Here is an 18,068-nt window from a genome sequence, read left to right on the forward strand (position 1 = left end):
TAAAAGTTTGGTCAGGTTATCGCTAAAGTCCCATCACAATGGCAAATTATCAATTTAGTGCGAAATGTCTTCCCATCTATCGTACATCGTAATTGAAATTTGACAATAAAGTTAACACTAAAAGTGACACTCCATAGCCATGCCAGTTGCTCACATGTTTAAATTGAAATTAAGCTAGTGGTTTTTGCAAATTATGGTAAATATTTACTAATTTTTTGAAAAAGCAATGACTTGATATTTAGCTTAATTATTTAATATATGTTGTTTAAATATAATGCGTTCTTAAATATAATTAATGAAAATTTAAATTTTTAAGGGGAATCTAAATAAAGAATTAGAAAAATGTAAACATCCTAACGCAAGAAAAACATTGGCTTTAGCCAAAAAAGCGAAAAAAGTCAACAACAGAAATAAAAACAAACTTGCTAATGTTATCAAAACATCTATTATAGGCGAAAAACTAGGTAGTTAGATCTTTTGTTCAAAAGAGAATCTCACAATTCTACTTTGATTAATTTTTGTTGATTGCAGGATGGTTTTCACAACATATAGAAGACAAAGTAGACCCATTAACACCAGAAGAATTTAAAAACTTAATTGATAAGTATTTCCACAGATTTGACGAAGAAATTGAGCAAATTAATTTGAAACAATCAATAAGTAAAAATAGACGAAATCAACATATAGCTAGGCAAAATGCTATAAAATTTACTTTAGAAAGGGAACAAAATGAATACAATAGCGGTGGAATAGGTAAGAATCTAGGGTTTGCTAACTTAAATCGCGTAAAATTGTTTGATTTGTGGAAATTAGTTTTCTATTCAAAACTTCACATAACAATGGCGGATTTTTGGTTTAAAAAAAGATGTACATATATATATTTATAAAAAAAAATTAAAATATATGGATTTATAATAAACGATATAAAAATATTTTAGATTTGATTAATCTATGCGATTCTGAAAAATTCAAAATTCTAAAAGAATGGGATGGAAGCGCTATAAATATACAACATATGAAATTGGATTTAATATCAAAAAAATTTTTTGAAAAATTAACTAAAAATCAAATAGAAAAACCCAAAATCGTAATAACACCACCAGATGAAGAAGGTAAATCAATGGAGTTTTGAAACTGAACGTGTAATATTTAAATTAAAGGAGATTTAACAGGCAAAAGCCAGTTAAAACGTAAAAAGAAAATAGTTTTCACTATGCTTTTATTTAATTTTTTTTTTTTCGAAAATCATAAGGGTGCATCTAAAATTTGCCTCAATTTTTGGTTACAAGGAAAAATATTAATGATATCAAAATATAAGTCGGTAGGTACTATCAACATGCATAAAAAAAATGTTACAAAAATAAAAATTTTATTAAAAATCCGTAATACATGTTTTTGTGAAATAGATTTTTAAAACATTTGAAAACATTTTTCAAATTATACCTATGTGAATACAATAACACAACTAAAATTAAGTAAAGAGTTTTTTACCAGAATTTTAAAGTAACTTTTATTGAGTTTGTGGAACAGAAAATTCATTCATTCAGGATTAGTATGTATATATTTTCAGTAATCAATGAATCATTCAGAAGCTTTTTTTCTCAATTCTCTATTATCTTTATATCACATAACCCATTGATGCCAATTTAGCATATTTCGGTGCATTTCTAGCATGGTCCAACCTCAAAATGCACCCTAAAAATGTAATTTGCACTACAGTACAATTTGACTATCTTTATAATTTAGAGAGATTAGCATTGTCAGAGTCGTAACAGGAGCGTTTTTATTTTACTTTCTTCTCTGGCCTCTACTATAAAATATGTGTAATTTGTAAGAAGGATAAAATTTTTTTTCAAAGTAAAAACTAAAAATTATTTAAATATTCATAAAATCATATTTTTTGTTCTCTTTGAATAAATTTATTTTATAAATTGCAAATATTTATAATTATTTTAATATCACAATATTTTATGACCCTCGAAAATGAAGATATTGTGTTAAAAAATTTATATTACGAGTTTTGTTTGATAATTCTACCGAACAACTCTAAACAATGTTAATAACAATAAATATAAATACATATAAATCTTAATGATTCTAAAAGAGTATTATTTTTAACAAATTTTGATTAATATGATGGTTATTACTCACTGAAGTAGATGGTATGTTGTCGTTTTCTTATTTATTCATTAATTAAACTTCACACACTAATTCATTCTAAAACAAAATATTTTAGAATATATGAAAATAATTCACGCTATCTTATATGACTTATTGAATTCAACAACATCGGGACGTCTTCATTTATTTATATCTCATTTCATCACTTCTAGGAAAACTGTAATTATACAAAAAAAAACCATTTACAATATTTGTTTGTAATAAAATGTAGCATTATCAAACACAAACTCATTTTGCTTAAAAAAATCGGTCCTGGTAAAATGATCATCCGAAGTAATTCTAATTTAAAACAAAACAAAAACTTATGTTTTCTTTGCAAAATTAAAAACTTAATGAAATTAGAAATTATGAATTAATCAAAGTACAATATAATAAATATTTCTTTTAATTATTGAAGTGAATAATACTTGCATGTATATGGTGTAAAAAACTATTTGTTTTTGCAAAGAAAACAAAACTATACAGGTTTTTCTTTTTTTCACTTGCTATAATTTTTTTTAAGAAGTTTTAATAAAATAATATTCTTTTTTTAACACTTATTAAATATTTAAAGATTTTTATTTATAAACTGCATTAATTTTATAAATAAAAAAAACAAATTCTTTTTTTACTTTTTATATGGCGACGCATAATTTTCTAGAAAAAAAAAAACAACAAAATTTGGCATTTAATGTTAATTTCAGTTTGACAATCCTCGGAGCAAAGAAAGAGACTTACTCGAAGTTTTTGGCTTCACTATGTTTTTTTTCACAATACGATTTTGTAGAAAGTGGAAGTGAGACAGAAACAAAGTTGCTCCTTTTTTTAGTATATCTAATTTGTTGCTTGTTACGACTTTGACAATGCTCGGAGCAAAATAAGAGACAACCAGATAAAATTCAGCTTTTTTGTTTTTTCAAAATAACAATCCGTTTGTAACAAGAGCGTATTTATTTTAAAAGTAGTTCGTACCGTTACAAACCATTAGTTTTCGTTTATTTGACACTTCATAATATTTCATTTTATTAAGAAATAGATGCTAATAAGAGTTGTGTAGGCAAGAAAGAAACAAAATATTGTCAACAAACGAGTGTATCAAAAATAGTGAAATGAAATAAAATTACGTTAAGTTAGGTAGAAATTTCGTTATTTTTATTTAATAATTTATTTTTCATAATATATTATTTTTTATTTTATAAAAGTTGAAAAGATAAAACCAGTCGAACGTGTAATGGAAATAGATTTTAAATGGAATGAGTTTATAGAATGGAATGAGTTTAAAATTTCATGTATTGTTATGTTTGTATGTACATGTTCATGTACTCGTAAATACACAGAATGTATTAAGTAATGATCTAAAAATAAAGCAATTTATAAAGAAAAAAATGTGCATACATATTGATTCATACTTTATGAAATATACTACTAAAACAATATACTACTTGTGTGTGTATTGTCATAGGAAATATGTATTTTAATTTTATAGAGAAAAGATTGAAATAAAAATTCATAATTTAAATTTCTTCCATTTATCGACAATTATTAATTACAAATTTAACATTTTTTTAATATTATTCATCTTTTTATTTATAATTTTTTAAAATTACATATATTATATAAGTAAATTATATTTATTTTTTTTATTGTAACACCCAATTTTTTTTAAATCCCTTTGATTTTATAACGTGGATTTTTGCCACCTTGTACTGAAATAAATTACAGAAATGATTTTGTGGGCCTTTAAAATGCTCAATATTTTTTCATTATAATTTATATTCGAAAATAATATTTTTGTGTGGCGTTTATATATTATAAAACGAGAAAAAATAGAGAGCAAATAAATATGTCATAGCTGACTATGGGGCAGACTATAACTTTAAGTTACCATACTACTATATTAATTTTTGCAAAATTTCAGTACGGGGTTGAAATTGTGTGGCGGCTACCAGAAAGAGCCAAGCAATTTCAACGACTTTCATTAAACACGTTGGCCCTATTAATGCATGCGCTTCTATAAAATTGCAATATCACAGCTTTTATAGTTTATGAGATATAGCCAAATAACTTTTGAAGTTGTATGGCAGTTACCAGAAGCAGCCAAGTAGTTTCAGCAACTTTTAACATTGACCCTACTAATATATTCGCTTGTGGGAAATTTCAATATCATAGTTTTTATAGTTTCTGAGATATAGCCAAATAACTTTTGAAGTTGTATGGCAGCTACTCGAACAAGTACTCCGATCGCGTCTAATTTAAATAGGGTTCTTGTACTTATTACAATAAATCATTTGTGAAAATTTGATGAACTTAGCTCAATTAGTTTTTGAGTTATTGCTGAGATGGACGGACGGACAGACAAAGCTAAATCGACTCAGAATTCGACGATGATCAAAAAGATATACTTGAGTCTATGTGTAAGGTTATTATTTCTCAGCGTTACAAACGGTAAGGCAAATTTAGTATACCCTTCGAACATACCTTCGTACGGGTATAAAAACAGGTAAACATATATTGCGACCACTTTCGATCTACTAATAATTCTTATATGTATAAAAATGAAAGTAAGAAGGTACACTGCCTAACTCTTTTAACTAAGGGAATTTTTGTACATATATTGGTGAATGATTGCATTAAAGTGATGTAAACGAAAAAACTACTTGTTAAATAAACATGTACTTTGGTTTGATGTGCAAACTCTTTCTAATATTGTTGTAAATAATAACTTAATTTATATTTTTTTTTTGACATTTTATGTCACGTAGTTTTTCATTTGGCAATTGACAAATCTAATTTTGATTGAACTGTTACATTCTTTTTAGAAGGAAATAGTTCAGAATCAAAACATTATAAAAATGTTAAGCGAAGCTCAGAAGCAAATTTGTTTAGAAAAACATAAAAAAGCTATGGATTTGAGAAAGGAGTATCTTAAACAGAGCTCAAATCCATTTCGTCATGGTACAGGGGAAGGTGGTACACTGGTAAGTATAAGTTATGTCATCGTTATTTAGAAAAGAAATATTTGATGTCATAAGTGTATATGAGAATATTTGAGGTATAGTTTTCTGTACTAAAAATTTATCGAATATAGTTTGATGCTGGAGTTGCCCGCTTTCAAGCTATGAAAGTAAACCATTATGAGCACTTCAAACCGACGTATAAATCATTCAAAGTAGGAATGCTCGCTGTATTTTTGCCAATAGCAGTTTACGCCTGGATGATGAAAACTGAACGTGATGGACGCGAAAAGCAGTATAGAACAGGCCAAGTTGCTTATAAAGACCGCCAATTTAAATATATTTAAGTTAAAATACATATTGTCAAAAAGTTAAAATAGAATAAAACGGCTAAAGTAAAGATTACAAAACTTTTAAACTTCTCTTTATTTAAAAAAGTAGTTAATTTTCTGATTGATTCTTTAGCAAAATTAAAAAAAATTGCTGGTAAGAAAAAAATCCTTAAAAACCGAGCCGCATTTCGAAATAATTTTGTTTATGATTAATAAACTAAAAAGAACTAATATTATGTAAAATAAACGCCACAACACTTCTTTCAAACACTTTACTAAATAGCTTTAAAATAAACATGCTTTCGTCGGTTTATTAAGTTATATGTTCTATTTCATAAAATTTATAGTAACAGATTTTCATGTCATAAAGATAAATTTAAATGACACTGCTTTTATTTATCTTCCAATTGTTTATCTCTCGTAATTACATAGTCTTCAAATTTAACCATATAAGTTGTGCCTTTATGCCAGTGTGCCGAAACTTTGCATGGCTAAAAAATAGCAAAAATGAAATTTCCTAACAATTCTTAGAAAAAATTTACAAATCCGCAATGTGTCAGTACAGCTTCAACTATTCCAGCAACAAAGCTAGCGCAATTAAGTGACCCCTTATCTTTCGGTACACTTATAAACGTGTTTACTATAGACTCTTTTTCAATAATGTAGTATGTTCTCTCATCATCATTGGCATGTTCAAGTTTTTCAGCTTCTTTTCCAAACAAATTCTAAAACAATATACAATAACGCTTATATACATATGTAAATATCAATTGCATTAAAGATGTACTTTCCATAAAGTTGTTTTAATGAACAATAGCATTTGTGTTAGTTTTGTTTCTCTTTTAGAATTTCTTTCCCGAACAAAATACAAATCAATAATTCGCGCACCTACATCTTGTCCCATGTCATGCAGCCTGAAATTAGGGGTTATCTGGTGATACTTATAGTTTCCTTAGAAATTTTTATACTTTGTTTGCAGATCTGGAACTGTGTAACTTCTACTTTGACAATATTGAACTATTTCACTGAACAACAAAGCAAATATACCCTGCGAAACTTCGTTTTTACCTCGGCTAAGTGGTTTATCTAAGATATTTGTTCTCGGCCTTAAGGCCGACATCTTGAGAGCCTCCAGTTTGAAAGAATTGTTTTAAATTTTTTATCAATTAATCAATTTAATTTGGTTTCAAAAATTCCTTTCAAACTATGTAATACATATACATATTAATCTACTACATATTTTAAATTTGTGGAAATAAAAAAATCAATCAGCAACCACAAGAATACAAACACGTTACTACATTACATATGTATATGATTGGTAGAGACGTAGAGTACTCGGTTAAAAACACCAGTTGTTATAATAGACGAATTAAACCTAGACTGACGGTGCAAAAAAAATCAGCCCTAAATTAAAAAACAGCTGAGTTGCCATTTTGATATTCTTCTAGAATACTTTAGCGCGAAAAAAAAAGTTATAAAATTTAGTATATGTATTTATGATATGTGTTACGATTAATGAACTAGTATTAATTTTTGGTTTATACAGCGAAAACATTTTTATTTTATTCCGCGCCACTTTATTTTTTTATATTCTTGCGAAAAATTTAAAAAAAATTTGGTGCGGCATCTACGTGCGGCAGCCCTTGCATACCTGTATTGCAAGCACTATAGTTGACAGAGTCGCATACATTTAGTCCGTTTCTGTTCAATAAAATGAATAGAAAAAAAAAACGCAATTTCCAGAAATATTACTTTCATGCAAGAAATATATACTCGTCTCAAGTCAGACAAAAAAAGTGATAGATATAACTTTTTTTCTATTTCGTATTATTTATTGAAGGCGAATATGTAAAAAGTATCGTTTATGTTAAATTTTGACGTTTATATAATAATTTTTTTACAACAAATAATCGAATCAAATGATATTTTTGTCCCATCAAAATTATTCGCGATAGTTATGATTTCAATATAAAGAAGTATACGAGCTGTATACCCCTAATTTTACCGAAAATGAAAAAAGCATAAGAAAACATAATTAGGAATTTATTTTTGTAAATAAATTATTATTATCTGTTTTTAAACATATTTTAAGTAAAAAAAATTCAACAATATAAAACTATTGAATGCCTAGTGAAAATCATGAGAAAAAACCCTCCTCTTCTTTGATAAGTCCATTCTGAAAAAAAAAACGAAGCACTCCACTTAGATTTAATATGGGTAATACAAATGACGAGCGTATTGAAGTTTCTTTTCATATTAATAATATTGAATAGGAATTTAAATACATCCTTCGAGACTCGAAAATATTTAGAGAAATTAAAGAAATTCGTTTTAAAAACAAATGAGTTCAAACAATACTTTTAATGTAAACTTACATGGTTGTTGGCAAATCCAATGGATTCGAGCTATCTCGAATACATTTTTGGTTGATTCTGTTTGAGTTATCCTCTTCATCCGCATTTGAAACTAACATGTAAGACAAAAACAAAGACACTTTCGCGAAAATAAATAAAATATTTTCTTTTATTTTATGTACGTATTTAACTTTATTTTTATGTTAACCTAAAAAACATCTAGTGGAAAAAAAATATTAACAGAATTTTGTAAATGCTGCCAGTGTAACATTATTATCGTATCACTAGTCTAATATAATAGAAAATTTATGCAGATGTGATGCGATCATATTTTTTGATGTGGTGATGTTGAGTCTGACATAATACGGGTAATAATATCTTTCAAAATTCTTACGACCTTTTTCAAAATAAAGCGTTTTTCATACAAAATAACTATCAAAATTTGCTTTTCCTTAATAACTTTTCCATTCTCTCATTTTTTACACCCGTACGAACGTATGTTCGAAGGGTATACTACATTTGCCTTACCGTTTGTAATGCTAAGAAATAATGGTCTGAGCTATGGACTCAAGTACATATATATGTATTTCTGATCAGCGTCGAATTCTTAGTCGATTTAGCTTTGTCTTTCCGTCTGTCCCAAGTATAATTCAAAAACTAATTGAGCTAAGTTCACCACATTTTCAAATGATTTATTATAGGCATTTGCCAGAAACCTATTTAAATTGGTTATGATCGAGGTACTGGCTCGGGTACCTACCATATAACTTTCAAATTTATTTGGCTATACCTCAGAAACTATAAAAGCTGTGATATTGAAATTTAACACAAGCGAATATATTAATTGGGCCAATGAGTTTGATAAAATTCGTTGAGATTGGCTGTTTCTAGTAGCTGGCATACAATTTCAACTTAGTTTGGCAATATCTTAAAAAACACAGTACTGAAATTTTGAAGAAATTGATACGGTAACTTAAAGTTGTAGTCTATCCAGTAGACAGCTGTGACATATTTCCTTGCACATAGGATAACAAATTCGTACGGGTATTACAGAGTTGACACGGTCAACTATTTTTTCACGTTGTGCTTACTATTAACGTCCTTACTATTCGGGTCGCTGTTGGCAATGAAAAATCTATCAATAAACATATAAATGCTGGTGTCCCTCATGGATCAGTTTTGGCTCCTTTGCTTTATAATATTTACACGACTTCCCTTCAGTCACAAATTGTGAATCCTCAATTATAGCAGACCATACTGCAATATTCACATCAGGATTATTGGCCACTGATATTATAAATAATATTCAACGACCAATTGATACTTCAAAAGTTATTTGTCTATATTTTAAAACATGTTCAACGATCTACAAGTTTATGCATATATATATATATATAAATATAGTAGAACACGCTTAAGCGCAACTTGCCTAAGTAAACAACTTTTTAATACCCATGTACCGTATCTAGTTCTCATGAATTAGCTTGAGTAAGCGCAATACTTATAAGTGCACAATTTCATATAAGTGCTTAAAAATTTCATCATAAAAAATTTTTTTATATAAATTTTTATTCGTTTAAGTGCAAATTTGTTTTTTGAGAGATATATTTTTGATACTGCAAAATTGCAATAATTTTTTTTCATAATAGGTGAAACACGTTCTATTTCGCATGTTGCTATAACTGACAAACAGCCGATATACAGCGTTGTCAAAAATAGTAAGTTTTTTTATTTTAATGTAACGGATTTTCAATTAGAATAAATTAAACAAAAATATTAAATATAAACGCTAAAAATTTGAAAGCCTTGAGTATTAGTGAAAAAATAAAACTATTGAAAGAAGTTCAAAGCGAAAAAAATCGAAAAGAAGTAGCAGCGAAATATGGAATTTATATTGGTACCGTATCTTGGATAATTAAATCACAGAATAAATTAACAAAAAAATCATTGAAAAAAAACTGAAACCTTAATAAGAAAAGATTAAAAGAAGGATTCTACGAAAAAAAGAAAATGATCTTAATTTCCCAATTCTATAAAATAAAAAATGTATGTTATTCTAAAAATATTATTCTAGAAATAAAATATCTTTCTTATAATACACTATCTACACTACATATTTTCAATGAATATATGAACAATATTTCAAATTATTTCGAAATTTTCAAAATGTGATTATATTTTAATTTTCTCCATAAGCCTTCGATATGTACTTATTCTTTTTTCATTGGCGCCTCCCAACGGTAAAGTATAACAAAATGAAATATTGGAAAATTAGGTGGTAAATTAATAAAAGGATTTAAAAAGCACATTATTTCAAAAGCACATTAAATCTAATCGAATTTTTTTATTTCTTTCAGAGTGATATCAAATCGAAATTCCAACACTAAAAATGTAAGTATTTTTCTTTACCTATACGTTAAGTTATATATAAATACATTTGATATATTTTTAGTCTACCAAGCTAACCACTGAAGGTAAACGGTTTTGAAATAGAACAGTATGAGTTCATATTTAAAAGATACGAGGTGCAGTATTTTATACTGTGTTAAGATAAAGTAAATTTTATTTTTCAGGAAAACGTTTACTATAATACACTTACATGCAGGACTTTCCACAAGGAAAAATGTTCTGATCGATAGGGGTGGTCGAAGGAACAATTAATAAAATGAAAAATACTATTTTATTTTCCACGACTACCCCAAGATCTATAAGCTATATTAAACATCATATTGTGATATAATAATATTAAAAACAATTTTTTCTTATTTGCAGACGATTACAGATGTGACATTTGGCATTTCACAAAATAGTTTAAAAATGACTCTAAAGGTGGCACTTCAAAAAATATTATTAAAACCATCCTCCCGACATGAAGATCTCGTAAACATAATTCTTATATTTGGAAACAAAGACAAGCCGCTTCAGAGTCATCCGATTTTCGGATTGTAGACGGAACATTCGCCATTGCAGTTTTGCAAATCTCATCTGTTTTGCCAGTTGCATGTGCTGCACCATCTTTTACATGTAGCAGTTTTCGGGCCAAAAAGTTGTGGCAGTTAGAAAAAAAGATAAGAATATTGGTCAAACCCTATGAACCCAAAACTCTAATACAACGCATTTTCCTAACGCTGTCTCCAACGCTGTTTAATTTATCCCTTTTTTCCAAATTCCTATATTGCTTCCAATTCAATTATTGTTCAATTTCACCCTATAAAGGGTTTGCTGTTTTTGAAAACGGTTTGCTGTCTAGTAGTAAGTCAGTTTTAAGCTTGTAAATATATTTAATTGTATAGTACTTAATTTTAAATGTACTCTCTAAACCAAAATCGACTAGAAAACGGGTAGTCATAACTAGATTGAGTCACTAGATTGGAATCACTAGGACTGTAGTTGTAAATCTAGTTAGAAAAAAGTAACTAGATTCTAGTAAAATTTCTTTACTAGAGTTTCTAGTCATATCCTAGTTAGTTTTACTAGATAGTCTAGGTATTATTACTAGGAGAATTTTTTATTAGAATAACTATTGCCTTAGATGTTTATTCTAGTCAAAACAACTTGAAAAACCAGTTCGTCAAACTAGAAAAAACTAGACTTGAGTACTAGAAATTTATCGCTACAACTAGTTGAAGTATTGTGGCATAACTAGAATCTAGCGCGGTATTCAACTAGAATTTACAGCTCTTGCAACTGGGATTCGAGTGAAAGAATGCTAGATGTAGTTAGCTAGTACAACTGGATTTTATTTAGGCATACCTAGTATTTTTACTTTGAAATGTGGTCATTACAGCTGGAAAGTAGTTCCTGAAAAAAAACTGATTTTTAGACAAAAATTTTTACTATTTTAAAATATTTTTTAATACTCAAAAATTTTATTTCTATATTATTTATCTATTTATAAAGATCTGTCCGTAACTTCAAAAATCTTTTTTTTATTTATTCATTTAGGTTCAAGTTTTCAAATCTGTATCAAAATATAAAATGGAAAAAACTTGTTAAAATTTTATCATGAAAATTTGGTGTGAACTTACATTAATTTTTTTTCGTTAAAATTCGCTATCATTGTCTGCTACTAGATTAGCGGTTGTGAAAAATGTTTTTCTCGTTGAATAAACTAGGTAAACAGCTAAACTAACTAGAAAAATATTTGCAACAGATGAAAATCTAGTAACCAATACTTGAAACCTAGCTGCTACGTGTTGATTGTTGTTGTGTATTCATGTTGTTGTTTTAATATTCAGTTTATTTGATGAAAGTAACATTTTTATAAATGTAATTTTACACTAGCAGTTTTTTTTTCACTTGTATGCATAAACTACGTGGTCATCCTCAATACCTGGGAAAACTCGTACCACGTATATTCACTTTTTACACGCTAATGTGTTTATATTCCGACGTATACTTAATTTGACACGCTCGCACTGCACTTAAAAAAAATTAATCATCTGCCATATTTTTGTATGCTTCTAGAAATAAAACCAATGGAAACCGGGATAGTGTTAAGAAATAACATTTTCTACCATATTTTGTTGTATACTGCATTCTTAACATTAGATGCTATTTTTTTATATTATGCTAAAAAATACAAGTTGTTTTCATTACCCATGAAGCATCTCACAAGGCCAATTGTAAATAATTTTAATTTTTTAGCAACTTCAGATATAAAGTTTTTAGACAAAAATTCAAAAATACAAAAGAAAAACTTTTACACTACTTTTAAGTTTTTAAATTTGAAAAATTAAAAGTTGCGACTCTCATTTAAATATGAGTACAGTCGGTTGAGCATCGAAGCAAAGAACGAGAACATATAGTATAATAAATCCTTAGGAATTTAACATTTTTGAAAATTTAAAAAAAAAATGAATAATATTTACATATTTTTTGAATTGATTAATTTTATTAAGTTAGCTTATTCATTGTATGGGTAAATTATTGTAGAAGTCTTCTGCTTTAAAATTCTGCTGAATATGTTAACACATCTTTTATTAAGTTTCCCCCCATTTTGCTTAGATTCCCTTATGTTTTTTAAAAAATTGTGATTTGTTGTTTTAGTTTCTTGTTCCCGACACCAATCTTCCTGAAATTGAAATCGCAATAGAACTCAACTTCTTTGTAGGTACATACGCATATATTCAAAGACATAAAGTCATAGTTAAACAAAAAAAAAAGCAACAAAGCAGGAATTAACCTAAATCTATCGTAAATATGAGTAAAAAATATGAAAAATTAATATAATGTGGTTAAAATAAATATATGTGGCCGCATTGTGTGTTTTCTGAATAAATCTACAACAGTCCCTCGTAATACGTCAGCCCTACATACGTCGTATTGATATACTTCGGCGTGATTTTTGTTCCTCGTTCTTAATATACATACGTTGTTTCAGATTTTATATATGTACGTCGTCGAGAATTTAATTATAAATTTTGACGCATTTTTTCTTTAAATAAAAAATTTTGGTATAATTTCCCTTGAAATAACAAATTTTTAGCATTGCGAATATCATATTTATATTTCAATTTAATTTGTTATTTAGGTTCAACTAGTAATTTTTTTTATATGAAGTAAGGTTAGGTTTTAAAATAAAAAAAAAAATTGAATTTCAATTGTAATAGTTTAATTTTATGTTTTGTTGCATTTGTTACAATGTTGTATGTGTCCAAATAAATACGTATGTACATATTTGCATTCTGTGAACTTAAAGACTACTACATAAAAACAAACATTATAATTAATTACAAAAGTATGAATGTATTAGATGTAAGGATTTTTAAATAAATTTAATTCTTTTGATATACATACGTCATGTTTGGCAGGATTCAAAAACGACGTATATCGAGGGATTGCTGTATTCTTATCTATTCTTATTAGTCGGTTATAGCTAAAGATTGCGGTGCATTTATAATGATATGTTATGTATTTATGAAATTATTTTTTAAGAAAAATAATTGCAAATTAAGCTTTACAATAAACATTACCAATTCGGACTTATTACGCTGAGAATTGTAATATGCATTTACATTATTCGCTGGCGTCATTTTGTAATTGCAGTAGGGCCTTAAGGTTAAAAAGTAAACTATTTCGATCAACGAAAATATACTAAAGCCCATGAACAACCCCAACAAACCTCCAGTATTAGCTTGAATGAAAAAATATGGAATAAAGTTTCAAAAATAATGTGCAATTAGAAATTGAAATAAATTTCATAAAAGAATTGTACTTACAGAGAAATTCTGTAAATCCAATAATTTCATCTTTTGTCATGCTTCGAAAAAAGTTGCTGCCATAAAAGAAATGAACGATTGCTATATCGTTCAAAATTAATTCTTGTTTAGAGATATTACTATATTCCATAAATGTATTTGGGTTAATCTTTACAGAAGAAATTGATGATAAATAAGATAAATCAAAACATGCCGGATAACAATCTTCACATGTGATATTATTATTTGCTTCAGAAATTTTATTTTCTATGTGTCTCGTGCAATCATTATCGACTGGTCCACAAATTTTTATATCTGATGCCAATCTTGGTAAATAATATAAGACACATCCACATTCTCGAGCCATATGTTTAGCAATGCATTCTTGTTCACAATTCTTTCTAGTGTAGGTTTTATAATAAGATAAATTTCCTTCATCGGAAAATAAACAATTTCTAACTTGTTTATTAATGGAACGCACAGCTGGTGAAGCATCAGAATACGTTGGAAGAATATCAACACGTGCTTCAGTACCAGTGTTAATCAAAAATCCGTAATTACTAATTCTTGGTTGCTCAATTGGACTGTGAACTAAAACCTTATGTAAATAAAATAAACTGAGTATAACAAATTGCCAAAGATGTAAACGAAATGAGACAGTATTCGTAAATTATAAAAACTAAACATATAAGTGCGAAATCAGTTTAAAGTGTAAATCCAAACTCAGTATTGAATATGTAGGACAATGAAGACCATTGTAGATTTTTCAAGGGCACCGAGTTGGGCAGTAGTTTCCCCCGGGCCACCGCAGCCATTTGCGACTTATTGTAGCCTTCCCACGCCCCTCCTACAATATCCTCATTCCAAGTATGAAACCAGAGACATCCCTAAGGGAGTTGGAAAGCAGTTCTCGAACGCTTAACAAGCCCTATCCAAAACAATTGCGCCGCCGGACAGCCAGCACCGGGCAGCCGCAAAGTATGTGCACGGCACTTTCATCACCGTCCCTGCAAAATCTGCACTGGGCAGAGCCGGATTTCCCCAGCTTATGCAGGTGATATCAAACCGGGCAATGGCCCGTGAAAAAATTCGCAACAGTGCGAACCCGGCTCCAGCTCATTCCTAACAACTCTACGGCGAACTTTCCCCAGGATGTTGGACGAAACATCTTGGCTGACGGCACCCTTTCGTGTCCCGCCAGTGAAGAGGGAAATGTCAGGAGTTACTCCCTGACCTTTCCCTCTTAGGGGGTAACAATCATTTCGCAGGTCTTCAGCCTTTCCAGCCTTTTCTTTTCGTATTCGCAGGCTTCTTTAGGAAACATACCATCCCTGATGAATGCCGCGATACGTCTTTTGGAGGCACCAGAAAAATTATGTTTCTTTCCTCTGATCGCCAATCTCTTATTTCCTCTTATTTCCGCCGTAGCCGCTATTTCATCTTCCACCGGCGTGAGAAGAAGCTCCTCCCTGGAGCACCGATCATGGCATTACCGGCCACCTCACTCTTGTCCTTGTTGTCCTTGCCGTTTTTATTGTCTTTATTGTCGTTGTTGTAATTGTAATCGTTGTTGATGTTTTTTTCCTTATTCATTGTGGTCCCACGAGTAGCGCGGGAAATATGGTCACTCATGTCAGAGCCCAGCATACCATTAACGACTAAGCCCCCCCTTAGCCACGCAGTCATCAACGCATGTTGTTAGCTGACGTATAGATATCAGGCTGAAGTCCACAAAGCAAGGGATTCGCCGCGAGACATGGCTACGACACGAATGTAACTTTGCTCATTTCAATCACCTTTCTAACCTCCGCCATTAACAGGACTCACCGCTTGGAGGTGACAGTGAGATTTTGAGCCCCAATGAAGATGATAAAAGCAGATCATTTTTTTTAAATTTTATGACGTGACTTTTGTGTGTAATAACTAAAATTTGTTAATCACCTTTTGTTTCATGATCAATAATTTTTTTTTTAATTTAATTGTTGTACAATAGCACAATAGTATAATAATTAAATTATTATCAGTTAAATAACAATCGTATTGATTAACTTGGTTTAAGGGGATGTTAATATAATATTTTATTTTATTCGAAAATATTTGTACCTTAAAACCGAATCCTTTGGTGGAGGAGCAAAAATGCTCTTGAGATGAAGCGTTTAATGTTATAGTTAGACCCATATGCTTTCCTGTTCCGCGGGCTATTCTCGGAACAAATAAAGGTGGTAGTTTATTAGACTCCGGATATCCAGATTCGGGTGTCCAGTTTATGGCAGTAATATTCAAATTATTAACTTCATCAAAACTATCTGAAGTACTACTCTTTAAAGAAAATTATTAATTAACCAAATAATAATAAAAACAGAATTATTTTAAATTTACGTGAAATTTTTAAACATAAATTGCGGATCAACGGAATTAAAATTACAGCACAAACCATCGTCAGTCAATGTCGAATGAAATATATTCTGACATTTTACAGATCTACCCCCAAATGAACAATTAAGGAGCATTTCCTTGCAAGGTTGCGCCATCTGATTTATTTTATTTAAAACAAATTATTATATTGTAAATGATAAGCTCGGATGCATATATACAAGCATGTGTGCATGAATGTATATATACAAATTTACAATAATTAATTAAATACCTCTAGCATAACAGGTCGAAAGTTTTTCCAACTGCCTAAATAATTAGGCAAATAATTTCCAGTATCTTGATTGCACAGGCTCCATAATAAAGTGTAATTATAGGTACCCCTGCAATAAATTATTTATATTTACATTTGGTTTTTTTGCAAATCAATTGTCAGTGATATTGACTATTGTATTAATATTAACAGTAATAATAATAACAATAACAATAATATTAATAATAATAATAATAATAATATTAATAACAATACAGTTTTTTAAAAATTTTTAAAGGTGAATAAAATATAGTACTTTTCTAATTGTGCCACTCGGCTCTTTCTAACACGATTTAAATTGCATATTGTTATTGAAGGAAACGGTATTGAACTGGTGAAGGTTGGTAATGGACTTGTACTTATAATTATTGGGGTTGCTTTCCATTTATTCCACACATTACTAATAAAATAACCAGATACTAACACCACAAAAACAAAGGATATAATAAAAAATATCCTGTAAAACAAGAAAACAATTATAATTTTAAATTAAAACGTACAAAATATAAAAATATTTTGACTTTTTTTTTTCGATTTTCATCTTCGGAATAATATACATATGTATGTATTTGTTTCAAACAAATTTAAATAGAAAAATATTTTTATTTAATTCCAACTAAGCCGTCGATTTGGCCGGTCTAAACAGAATCTATCAATCAGTTGAATACACCTAGCCAACGTCGACAAAATTTACAACAATGCTGATTTACATACATATGTACATATATTTATTCACATATATGTATATTTCTTTGCAAAGCAACTGCGAAGTGTATCCAAAACTACATCTGATGATGATTCAAGCCAACTAAAAGGAAAAAACAACCTTGGCCAGAATTAAATAAGAATTAAATTGTTATGTTTAAATTTGTTCATAATACAAAAATGTATAACACAATTTCATTTTTAACCTTGCTTTCATAAAAAACATTTTTAAGCTTATTAACATTTTAACGTTTTATAAGCAACAAACCTTTCAAAAATACTTAATTCTCCGTTTGCAGTATATTTAAGGCCATGCAAAGACGAATTTATCAAAAAATCTTGTGTATTTTGTTTTAAATTTCTTAAAAAATGCTTGAACTCCATTTTAAAACCATTGTTATTGCTTGTTTTTTCATCAGCATTTCCAGTTTTTTTCTCTTTGTTTTTTAAACCGTCTTATTAATTTTATTAAATTTTGATAATTTTATTATATTAAAAAAATTATTAAGTAATACAAATTTTTTGCTATTACCTTCTTCGCGATTAGGAAAATATATGACAGGAGTAGATGGAAATCCTAGAGTCTTTTTATATTTAAGATTTGTATTAAGTAAATTTTTCTGGGAAAGAGCCATAATGTGTTACAATTTTTTTAAAAATTAATAATATTTAAT

At 28.7% G+C, this 18,068-nt stretch overlaps 4 protein-coding genes across 5 annotated transcripts; 2 read left to right on the forward strand and 2 right to left on the reverse strand.

The window, feature by feature from the left end:
- Positions 1 to 67: 67 nt before the first annotated feature.
- Positions 68 to 1,386, forward strand: LOC129606407 (translation machinery-associated protein 16 homolog). Of its 2 annotated transcripts, XR_008696763.1 has the most exons (5): positions 68 to 196; positions 317 to 464; positions 532 to 753; positions 939 to 1,190; positions 1,253 to 1,386. XR_008696763.1 is itself a non-coding variant. In XM_055516730.1 (4 exons), exons 1-4 carry the CDS (start codon positions 194 to 196, stop codon positions 1,130 to 1,132), a joined length of 567 nt encoding a protein of 188 aa, XP_055372705.1. In that variant the 5' UTR covers positions 68 to 193; the 3' UTR covers positions 1,133 to 1,386. The 2 variants fall into 2 exon arrangements, 1 of the variants encoding a protein (XP_055372705.1); XM_055516730.1 differs by having other exon boundaries at positions 939 to 1,386.
- Positions 1,387 to 4,918: 3,532 nt separating this feature from the next.
- Positions 4,919 to 5,524, forward strand: LOC129606367 (NADH dehydrogenase [ubiquinone] 1 beta subcomplex subunit 4). Its single transcript, XM_055516671.1, has 2 exons — positions 4,919 to 5,138; positions 5,249 to 5,524. The coding sequence occupies exons 1-2, from the start codon at positions 5,013 to 5,015 to the stop codon at positions 5,459 to 5,461; spliced, it is 339 nt and encodes a 112-aa protein (XP_055372646.1). The 5' UTR covers positions 4,919 to 5,012; the 3' UTR covers positions 5,462 to 5,524.
- A 202-nt stretch (positions 5,525 to 5,726) lies between these two features.
- Positions 5,727 to 6,789, reverse strand: LOC129606366 (trafficking protein particle complex subunit 5). Its single transcript, XM_055516670.1, has 4 exons — positions 6,415 to 6,789; positions 6,234 to 6,360; positions 5,989 to 6,171; positions 5,727 to 5,937 (listed from the first exon to the last, which is right to left on the reverse strand). The coding sequence occupies exons 1-4, from the start codon at positions 6,564 to 6,566 to the stop codon at positions 5,839 to 5,841; spliced, it is 561 nt and encodes a 186-aa protein (XP_055372645.1). The 5' UTR covers positions 6,567 to 6,789; the 3' UTR covers positions 5,727 to 5,838.
- Positions 6,790 to 9,109: 2,320 nt separating this feature from the next.
- LOC129606449 (pickpocket protein 28-like) lies at positions 9,110 to 18,029 on the reverse strand. The gene is made up of 10 exons (XM_055516785.1): positions 17,927 to 18,029; positions 17,787 to 17,831; positions 17,645 to 17,732; positions 16,946 to 17,146; positions 16,651 to 16,759; positions 16,383 to 16,534; positions 16,107 to 16,317; positions 14,025 to 14,601; positions 13,779 to 13,939; positions 9,110 to 9,169 (listed from the first exon to the last, which is right to left on the reverse strand). Exons 1-10 carry the CDS (start codon positions 18,027 to 18,029, stop codon positions 9,110 to 9,112), a joined length of 1,707 nt encoding a protein of 568 aa, XP_055372760.1.
- Positions 18,030 to 18,068: the final 39 nt, after the last annotated feature.

The sequence above is a fragment of the Condylostylus longicornis genome, unplaced genomic scaffold (genome assembly GCF_029603195.1).
Source record: "Condylostylus longicornis isolate FDR11 unplaced genomic scaffold, ASM2960319v2 ptg000018l, whole genome shotgun sequence".
NCBI classification, from domain to species: domain Eukaryota; kingdom Metazoa; phylum Arthropoda; class Insecta; order Diptera; family Dolichopodidae; genus Condylostylus; species Condylostylus longicornis.